Below are 10,876 nucleotides of genomic sequence, written 5' to 3'. Positions count from 1 at the left end.
ACCCCCAAATGGGAGCATTTACTGGAAAGTCCGGAGTGCTTTCATGAGCTACAAAACTCTTTGTGGATGTAAGATGTTCTTAGTCACATAATTTGGAGAACAAAGTGTTTGAAAGCCTTATGAAGCACTTCAGAAGCTCAGTTAACTGCAATTTTAACCTAATCATCAAAGATTTCAACAAGTAATATTTGATTAATCTGGCTCATAGCAATACCTCAGACTTCTCACTGTGGACGCAGTGCCTGCTATGCTTGTAAGGAATTACCTTTGTGGGAAAAGGAAATTTGGAGGGCTCAGCTGTACTAGGCGTGTGTATTGCTGTCAAAGGAGGAGGCCATGAATGGGTCATTTCCTGAAAAAGAGATTTAGAAAGGGAAGAAAAGGTAAATTATAAATAGAACATTTACTGTTACTTAGCTTTTTAACAATGTGGAGTGGATTGATGGTAAATGACAAGTGAAACCTTAAAAGTTATTTCATTTACTTTAAAAACTCCCACTTAACGGGCTATATCCGAAAGCTAAAGATCTCCAACTTACAAAAACTGAAAAAACTCAGTTTGAAGAAGAAAAACAAGAGCGTAGAACAGGAATGGTCTTAACACTGACTATTATAAAGCGTATAAACAAATGGCAATAGGTATTACCAGAGCTTATGTAACCGTGAACACTTGAGTCTCTAGTCAATGCTTTCTTTCTCCCTCAGCTTCTTCATTGCATTTCCTGGAATTATTTAAGTTCAAAGGAAGAAGAACCTTCCTGTTTGACTTAAGCAAACAAGTAATTCAGGTCACTTGTTCCTCTTGGGAGAGTTCTGATGGATGTGACCCTTCCCTGATACACACTGTTAGTATGTAAGAACGTTTTGGAGGACGGGGCCTTAAAAAACTACCTTCCTTTCCCACTAACACATGCTGCATTTCTTTTCACTCGTCACGGAGGCAAGGTTTCTAAACATTACAAATTAATATATTTTTCTTGACATGAATTATTTTTTTTCTAAATGTATTCGTGAATTATATTTTGCTTTGCTAAAAATACCAGTGGAAAACAGAATGTCAGATTGAAGGTGTCTAATCACACACATACATGCGCACACTTTGTTGAAGAGCTAAAATGGAGATCATTAACTCCAACCCTTCCATTTCAGAGGAGAAAACTGAGGTCCAACACGACTGGACGGGGTGCCCCAGGAAGCCAGTGGCTGAGAGCACAGAGTATGGGCCACTTGCCTTCCCAGTCTAAGAGAAAGAAATCCATTCTGTGTGTCAGATCTGCCTGGCGAACTGGTTTAAAGATCAACAGGCAACTCTCTACCAGCAAGCTGATGACCCCAGGTCATGCTGTATTACCTCACCTGTATAAGACTGTGTATTATAACACTTCTTTCTTTTCAAAGTACTCACCAACCCCTCTATTACCACAGAAACGCCGTGTGATGCTTGCCACAACTGGAAATGGAGCTCTAGCAAGTATTTCTACTCCCAGCCTCGGTTCGCACCTTCCCTTGCTCCGTCCTACAGCCACTCTCTGGGCTGCTCCAGCCCCAGGATCGACATAAAAAACCTGGCACAGTGACAAGCAGAGTCACTAGTGCTGGCTCTCTTGAGAAATTTTTGTTAAAGGTGAAAGCATTGCTTTATCTAGCCAGATGCTTGGCTCAGACAAAGTCCTGTTGTGCTAAAATGTAAAGCAAACAGCTAATTACGAGCTTTGGAGCTGGAGATTCAGACAGGCATCCTTACTTGGACCCTCAGGAGCCTAAGTGTCCAAGCTCTCTGAGCTTCAGGTCTCAATAACAGGCAGACTAAGACAACTGATTTTCCCAAGCATTTAGGGGTCATTTACATCAAGTGCTTGGATACATGGTGCATAGAAAGCATTTAAAAATTAAAAGCATTATAATTTTTAATTAAAAATTTAGGTTTTAAGAACTTCAATACTGAATCAAAGAGAGATCCCTGTTGTTTTATTTCACTATACTTTAAGGTACGGGACCATTATAATGCTATCATGCAAAAACATAATTAACTGAGAACGTGTTTGAAAATACCACCCTTATGTTTTTCGAGAATTTCTTTAGAATTCCAATGATATCTCTGACTTTTAGTCACCAATAACTCCCAGAAAACATGCATTGTACTCTCAGTGCCAAAGGCTGTCTGGGCTATTAAATTAGGCAGTCGGAAAGTGCAGAAACTCTTTCAGGCCCTGAGTGGTTTGCTAGTAGTCTGAAAGAATTCAAGTACTTTCCTAAATGCCTAGCTTAGGAGAGGGACTTGGGCCTTAACAGAACTGGTGCCATACGGGAAGGAGGCTGTCCAGGATCGCAAGGCCAGGAATTTGCTCCCGACCTTAACAACGACTTACCACATCAGTGGGATAAATGGCTCGGTACCTGCCTCAGTCCTGGCCTCTGGGGGCCACATCTGTGGACTCCGACCCCTGCTCCCCTTCACTCATTTTGCTCTAGACCCACTGTTTAGTTCTTGCTGTTGCTCTAACAAACCAACCTGCTGCCACCTTGAGGGTTCTGCACCCTTTCCTCTGCCTAGTTCTCTGTTCACTAGCCTGCTGTATGGTTCACACAATGTATCAATATCGGATATTTTATTATATATCTATCTTTCCCACTATGACCTCCACAAAAGCAAGAATTCTTTCATATTCATATAGCACTCCCAGTGCAGAGAAAAGCGTTTGAGGCTTAATGGAAATCTGCTGAGTAAAAATGAATGAACAAACCAATACTGATGCTACCACTCATTGTATCAGTGTCCCTGGAATGCTGCACTGAGGTCATGTCTCCAAGCCCTGCTTTACTCCCCCAGGAGGCTGTCCAGGCCATGCACTGGAAGTAGAAAACCCGCGCTGCTTCCATGCTCCCACTGAGGGCACTGCCCTGTCTGGATCCCTGTGCAGGACCAATTCCTGGTGTCTAGCAATGTCTGTCTGTTCTCTCCTTAATCCATCAGCCTGGAGGGCTTACAGGCTACCACTTCCCCTTCATTAAAACACTTCCGCCCCTAATATTTCCCCTAGAGAACCAAACAGTATCTTCCATGATTGATTTTCTCTGTTACAGAACTATTTACTGCCTCTATTGCCCATCAGAAAGATCTGTGTTAGGATTCCTAGCAATCTTCATAAACTGCTGGTACAAGGCAAGTGCAGGAACCAAGAGGAATAGAAAAGTATCTGGCTCCACATCTGGGAGGGAGAACTGGAATGGACTCTAGAGATCATCTACTAGCCCACGGACTTCATCTTAGCAATGAGGAATCTGAGGCCCAGGAAGAACACATGACTTAACTGAAGCCCCAGAGAAGAGGAGAGGACAGGGACTCTAACTAAGTCTCTGCTATGCACAGGCCTCTGCCCTCTGCAGTCCAGGGCATCCTTCTATTTTAGTCTCCCTGCTCACAATTTCCAAGGGAAAAGACTCACTCTTGCTCGCATTAACCATTTACTTTCAAACATTCCCAGCTAAGTAAGAACTCATTCGTGTGATGTTGGGTGAGAGGAGAGGGAGGATGGATGAGTTTATTACATTAAAAATGCTTGTCTGATGCTTCACTACCATCATCCTAAATAAAGGATTTGACAGTCATATATTAACACACATCAAAACCTAAGAGAAGCACCTGACATACATACACAGAAGACAATTAATCTATACTGTTGCATTTTTTTTTAAATAACTATAGAATATATCACTTCAGAAAAAAAAAAACGCTAAGGTCACATTTTCTAACTTAGCCGTTTATTTTTATGACTCATCATACCAAAGAATTTCAGAAATAGCAGAGGGAGGGGATAAAACAAAACTCGATCAAGATAACTTGTTAATTATTGTGTTTATTATTAATCTTACTTGCTGGCTAACAAAAATTTCTCATTGTTAGCAAGACAAAGTATGTTTCCTTAAAGGGATTTCTTTCTCAGAAAATCCTAACTACAAAAGTAGGGGACACTGGGCTGGCTGAGTAGCTCAGTTGGTTAAGAGTTAGCTTAAGAGCGCGAGTTCTGAGCAACACGGCTGGTTCGATTCCCACATGGGCTAATGACACTGCGCCTGAGCTGCCGCTGAGCTGCCAACAGGTGGCAGGATGGCTCATCTGGTGAGAGCATGTGCTCCTAACAACAAGACTGTTCAATGGTGGGCTACGCCCGCCTGCAACTAAGGCTGAACTTGGCATCTTGAGCTGAGCTGCCTCCCATATGGCTCAGTGGATAGAGCGTGCGCTCTTAACAACAAGGCTGCGGGTTCAGCTCCCACATGGGATGGTGGCTACGCCCACCCACAACTAAGATTATAACACAGCACCTTGAGCTTAGAGGCCACGAGCTGCCAACGGGAAGCCAGATGGAGACTGGCGCCCTCCACAACTAAGATTGAAGAACAACAACTTAGCTGGTCCCCCTCCCCAACTCCCCAACACTATTCCCCTCCCCCAATTCCCAAATTAAAAAAAAAAAAAAAGTAGGGGACAGAAGATTGTACAACAAAAATAATGGAATTTTTTTCCAAACATCTGGTTAGACGCTAGTTTTGTCAAAAACTTCACAAGTGAGAAGAAAACCAATATACTTAATTACTGGTTTCAGTGCCACCTCACTTAATATTTTACAAGGAAAAAGTAAAGAAAAAATTGGGCAAGCATATATTTTGAAGGAAAAATATGAGCAGTAGAGATATAAATTAATAGGTACATGTGTCATATATATCTCTCTCCTGCTTAAAAAAAACAACAAAACAAAACAAAAAACCCAGAAACTTTCTAGTAAAAGATAAAGCAAGAATACCATTAAAACTGACATGGAAGAAAACTAAAAACCATAGAGGGGGAATGAGAAATAAAACCTTCAATTATTATAATTACTATATTTGAGTATTAAATTTAGCTTTAGATTTCCTGGAAATTAAAGCCAAAATGGGAAAACATAACCGTTTATATAATGCTTCTGATAATAAGAAAGCATGCTGGTTCATGAGAATTCCACACCACCCCCCACACCCCCCGGAACTAAATTCTAGAAGGAATTTGTCATCCTTGTGCAAGAAAACTTGAACAAATGGGATAACGGATTCAATCATGTATTTGTAGAAGCAGGACAAACATTCATGGCATACTCTAAACAAGTGCAAAAAATAACTCTTCCACATTGGTCTAAAGCGTCCATTTATTTTTTCTTTTCACCCCTTTAAAAATGCATGTACTCGCTGACGATAAGGCCATACATATGAGGTGTCACCTACAAAACATCAAGCACTATTTAACCCCTGCTGCCTCCCTTACCGAATCAATGCAGGAAATGTCCCCTCTAGGAAGTGAGCAACTGTCCTGGGTCTTTATGGACAACCAGAAAAACTTGAGAGAGAGGTCTTAAAACCCTGGTCCAAATGCCTTGTAGTTTGTAGCCTTCATTTTAATTAATAAAATCTGTCAGTGAGTTTAACTATGTTCTTAGACTCCCTTTGTTACTGTTCTAGTTTATTTTGCTTTTGGAGATTTTTGGGGTTGGGGGTACTGTTTTTAAAGGGGTTTGGAATGACAACTGTTCATTAAAGTCAAAGTAAATGGATATACGTCTGCCTACTTAAATACTTCTTCAAGTGAGAAACAGTAACAATGAACTCACCTTCAGAATCTCTTCAACACAATGCACTTCATTGGAGTAGGTCTGCTGAAAATGAAAAGGAAGAAAAAATTAGCACACAAACAAAAAATGACTAGAGAGAGGGTAATAGAAGATGCTGGTATTAACACAGCAACACTCTCAGAAGCAGAATCACCTCAGGGTCTCCCTTTTACTAGCTAAGTGTTAGAAACTTTACATTGTACATGAAATAAGACAAAGAGATTAACCTGACTTAATTGTGAGGGAAAGCAACTACAGACTAATTATGACCCCAGTCAAAAGTTTCCAATGGAAAATGCGTACATTAAAGACAATTAATACATTTCTCAATCTAGGGGGAAAACGGACATAACAACAGTGGAAGCAGCAGGTGGAGATAAAACCAGAGTCACAGTTTGCTGCTTCGTAGTTCAGTGAGCCAAGTTCAATGAACACAAAGATCGCCCAAACACCTTAGGAAGCCCACAGTAAGGAGGCCAACATCTAATCAAGGACAGAGTTTTTGGGGGTTGTTGTTTTTTTTGTAATATTTTAACCTGCCAAAATTCATTTTAAAGTTAAATGTCTCTAGCCCTCCTTCAAGTCAGCATTTTGACTACACACACACACACACACACTATTCACACATATATGTACATACACAAATATATTTCCCCAGAGAAAGGCCCTAAGGAGAGAGATTACTTAGTGTCTTGGAGGAAAGATCCACTATAAATACCTCTTCCTTATCCCCAGTTAAATAAATGACAGTGTCTGCCGCTACCATCACCACACAGACAGTGTCCAGGGAATGTCATTTTATATTGGGGGGGAAAAAAAAAGTTAAATCTAAAGAAACAAAAAAAGAAATACAGAAAGAAAGAAATCACTTTTCCTTAACTAGAGAGATGAAACAAAACCCATGGATTTCATGGTTTTCAGTGGAACAGCGGTTTCTGCTGTGTCAGTTCATAAGCCAAGTGCTCTGGCAAGTTCTACACAACACCCCCTTTTCCCATTACGGCCACTGTTGATGAAGCGCTGGTCTTCCCAGGCAGTTGGTACAATACCTGCCTCACCGCTCCACAGCAGATGGAAAGGGTTCTTTTCCTGGCTCTTGTTTCTAATTTGAATGCAATTTAATACAGCATTGGCAGCTAATTCCTGGATTAGAGTTTAAAAATCCACTGTTTCCCTCATTCCAGTTTATTCTAAGGAAGAGGGAAAAAGAAAAGAACATACAACATTTGCACTGTCTTGGAAGTAAATCTAATGGACATGTCAAAATTCAAATGAAATTTGACCTGCCTGGGTCCGGTTTTAAAACATGTGACTCTCTTGGACACCGTTTTATTGAAATGTCTCCAGTTTGTTATTTCTGAGGTAGGACCTGGAAGGTAGGAGGTACAACCAAAGAATCAAGGATATCCCTTTTATCTACTGTTCCCATTGGACCTGCCTTCAGGCTTTATGCATGACAACAGCTAGACCTGCTTACCCACTTTTTGTTTTCAAAGCCATAAAGGGATGCCAAAAAACAGAAGCAAACATCAGTAACCAAATATTTTAACAGGAATGTCGGAAACAGAAATGAATGCTATTTGGACCTAAAGGTAAAATGTAATCATATTCTACGGTTTCAATTTTTCACATGCATTAGGAAAAAAAAGTTGAAAGTGAATCACTAGAACGGAGCATATGACTGTGCTGACTCAGGTCAAACAGTCCCTTCATCCTATCTGCTGCTGGAATGAGAAGGGAAATCCACTTAAAATATCTGGCAATCAATGAAAAAATGAAGCACTGTTGGAATGATGGCAAAAAAGATTTGCCCACTGCTTCCAACAGTACGAGGTCAGAAAGCTGCAACTTCAGGACACTAAAAAACCTTCTGAGCTTCCTACTTCCTCAAGCAGTCAAGATGTTTCATGCCACGAAAAGGTTCCTTTTTTTTCTAAATTGTTATGACATGAAATGAACCAGGACTGGAGGAATTTTTCTATAGCTTATTGTTCATTAGTATCAGGGTAAGATAAATATTGCTAAACAATCACCATTCAACCTATTAAAAATCCTAAATAACGTCTTAGGCTCAAGCATGAATTGGTTAAGTTACTGTGCACTTTCACATGAAGTCCATTATGAGAGTAGGAGTATGTCAAAGGAGTGTGGAGATTCCATTCCAAATGCATGAGAATATATCACATTTAAAGATCTCTAAGCAGCACTGTTTATCATGGTAAGTAGCTGAGAATCATCAGATGACCAACAATGGGAGTCGAGATAAGACTTGACAGTGTCTCCACACTGCAGTATGCTGTGCAGACTTCAGAAGACAATGTAAATATATGTGCGTGCATGGAAAAATGCTCAGGATATATATTTTCAAGTTTTTCTTTAGAAAGAATTTCACACTTATAGAAAAATCACAAAAATAATAAAAGGAATTCCCACAAACCCTTCACTCAGATTTCCCATATGTTAGCATTCTACATGGGCTTTGTAGTTTTCTCTCCTGCTTCCTCCTCCATCTACACTGACCTGTTTGAAAGTAAGAGAATTAGAGTTAATGCCTCTTTACCCCTCAACACTTCAGGGTGTACCAGGACACAATTTAAGCTGCATTAAAAAGAGGGGCAGTTAGGAGATTGTATAGTAGGCGCCCATTCCATGTTCCATCTACCTGAGATTCATAGATCCACTCGTGCCCCAACCCAAATAATTAAGACTCTGAAACTAGAGTATAGGCATTTCAGGTGTGTTTGCACAGAAAGATCTGGAAGGACAGGCTGCCTTGTTTAATAAAGTACAACTTGGCACCTCCAAGTCTGCCACTGGAGTTTCCAAAAAGGGAGGGGCAGTTAACAAACCATTATGGCCTAATCCCTTCCTTCAAATCCACTTTCCACACAGGCCCTCCCTTTAACACTGCTGCGAAGGGTAAACAATCAGCTTCTCTAAAGCACAGCTGAGTTAAGGCTGAAGATCCTCAGGTAAGACTTGTTCAAAGAACGAGAGATGATAAAAAAGCGACAACCAAGCTCTATGCTACTTGCATGGATGGAGGAGCTCCGGTTTGCAGATCCTCCTCTGTCTCTGTCTAGCTCTCCTTCAATGGTGCGACACTGACTTCAGCACTTACAACCACAAACCTCACTGCTGTCTCCCACTCTCAATACCTAGGTTCCTACTGGGGACAATGCTCCCCTCCTGCCTCCTGTGGCTCCCTGTATGTACAGACCTCCCAGCAGAGATCTCACTTCCCCACTGGGGTATGGCCTTCATTCTATTCAATTTTTTAATATGATAGCAGCTACTTATGGACTACATATTGTACTTGATATTGCATTAAACTTCTTACATACTATGATTTCTTCTGTCTGATACCATCTATTGTAAGATGCACCATCATTAGCTTGTTGGGGGCGGGGGGGGGTAGGGGGTGGCTGCTGCACTAAATGCACCCGTAGACTGTAAATATATCCCTTATTACGGAAACTGAACAGTGAAATAAAAATCTCTGAAGGAATTCTGTATAACACTCTATTTAATTCTCACATCAATATGGTAGGTATTACCCCAATTTTTAAAATGAGACTGAGACAGGAGTCCAGAGAAATTCAGTTACACGTCCAAGGTTACACACTGCTCTGAAATGACTAAGCCTGGCTTCGTGATGTTATTATACGACCTTTCCAAAAAACCTCAACCTTCAGGCAAGAGACAAACACACTAGCATATGAAGGAGGGAATATGATCGCATTTGTTTTACGCATGACTCAAAACAGTCTTTAAAGAGCAAATTTTTCCTTTTGTTTGTACAAAGAAGTACTTTGGGATTCAGATGTAATAGCCTCTTCTTACTGTGGTGCTTCAGACCAGAAAAGGCAGCGATGCTGACCTTGGTCTGCTTTCTCACTCCTCTTGGAATGACATTGTGTCATCATAAGGAAATGTACTGATACCAAAATAAAATATGTTAGTAAATGTCTTCTAAGAGCGCACAGTTTGTTTTAATAAGCTAAAAAAGAGCCAGATGGAAAAAATATACCTCACCACTGAGACCGGGAGGATCTCGCAATATTGTTTTAAGTCTCCCGAGTTTCACCAGGGCAGCACTTCTGTCACAAAGCAATTCTCGAACAGGCCTAGTTCTCGCTCACCAGGAACTGCAGGGAGCGCGAAGGCAGCGTGCTGAGGAGAGAAGCCAGAAATCTTGGATTCTAGCTCTTGTTCTGCTCAGGACTGGTTTTGCAATCCTGGATAAGATTCAACTTGTTTGGGACTATTTCCTCATGGTGATAAAGGGATAATATTACCAACCCAGACCGCTTCACAGGGCTGGTATGAAGGTCAGACGTGAAACTTTAACATCCCCTGACTCCCTCACTCCCGAAACTGTGCATGTGCTCCCACAGCTGTCTGTACTTTTCCTGTCAAAGCCCGCATGTTTGATCACCTCTGCTGCTTCTAGATTACAAGCTCTGTGAAAGCAGGGGCCAGCTCTACCTTGCTGAGTCACCAGTCACACGTTGCCTGCTGGTATGTGTTCAGTCTCAGAACTCAGGATATGAAAATAAGTTTCCAATTCCAATTTTTAGAACTTCAGAGACTTAGTAAACACCGAAGCTTGTCTGAATTATAAGGAAACATTTTAATTAACAAAGTACATGGAAATACACATACTAGGGACAAAAAGGAAATCATGTTGCATTGTTTTCTCCTTACTCTAAGAAACTTTTTTCATGTATGAGTTTGGCAAAACAAAAAACAATGGACTGACAGTCCTGTCAGTGAGAGAGACGAGGGGAAACAGGCACTCTAATGTCGTGGTGGTGGGAGGGTACAGCAGCACAACCTCTGAAGACAGCAATTTGGCGACAGTCACCAAATTCTAATTTCCCACACTCTGACCCAGCCCCCTGACTTCAAGCGCCAAGTCCTACATGTACAAAAAGACATATGTACAAGTTATTCAGCCTAGTGTGCAAACATGAAGGCACTGGAAACCATCTACATGCCCACCTATAGGTAACAGGCTAAGACAACTGTGGTACATGGTGCTTACACAGAAACACTATGTGGCCATGATAAAGAATGAGGAAGCTCTTCCTGTACTGGTTTGGGACCATCTCTAAGACATATTGGTAAGCAGGAGTTAAAAAAAAAAAAAAGATGTAGTATATGCCCGGATTTGTATAAATGAAAAGATGACAGTGAGAAAAGAACATATATGTAGAGTTACTTAATATGCA

The 10,876-nt window shown here is 41.0% G+C and overlaps 1 protein-coding gene across 1 annotated transcript in view; it reads right to left on the bottom strand.

The window, feature by feature from the left end:
* The window catches only part of AFF1 (ALF transcription elongation factor 1), a 211,885-nt gene that overhangs the window by 58,690 nt on the left and 142,319 nt on the right, over window positions 1-10,876 (bottom strand). The window contains exons 5-6 of the mRNA XM_019668071.1: window positions 5,643-5,687; window positions 215-352 (exon numbers count right to left, since the gene is read on the bottom strand). Coding sequence (XP_019523616.1) covers window positions 215-352; window positions 5,643-5,687 — 183 coding nt within the window. The remainder of the gene's footprint in view (window positions 1-214; window positions 353-5,642; window positions 5,688-10,876) is intronic.

The sequence above is a fragment of the Hipposideros armiger genome, unplaced genomic scaffold (assembly GCF_001890085.2).
Source record: "Hipposideros armiger isolate ML-2016 unplaced genomic scaffold, ASM189008v1 scaffold_515, whole genome shotgun sequence".
NCBI lineage: Eukaryota > Metazoa > Chordata > Mammalia > Chiroptera > Hipposideridae > Hipposideros > Hipposideros armiger.
The sequence above is the reverse complement of the archived record's forward strand: the minus strand, read 5'-3'. Positions and strand labels throughout refer to the sequence as shown.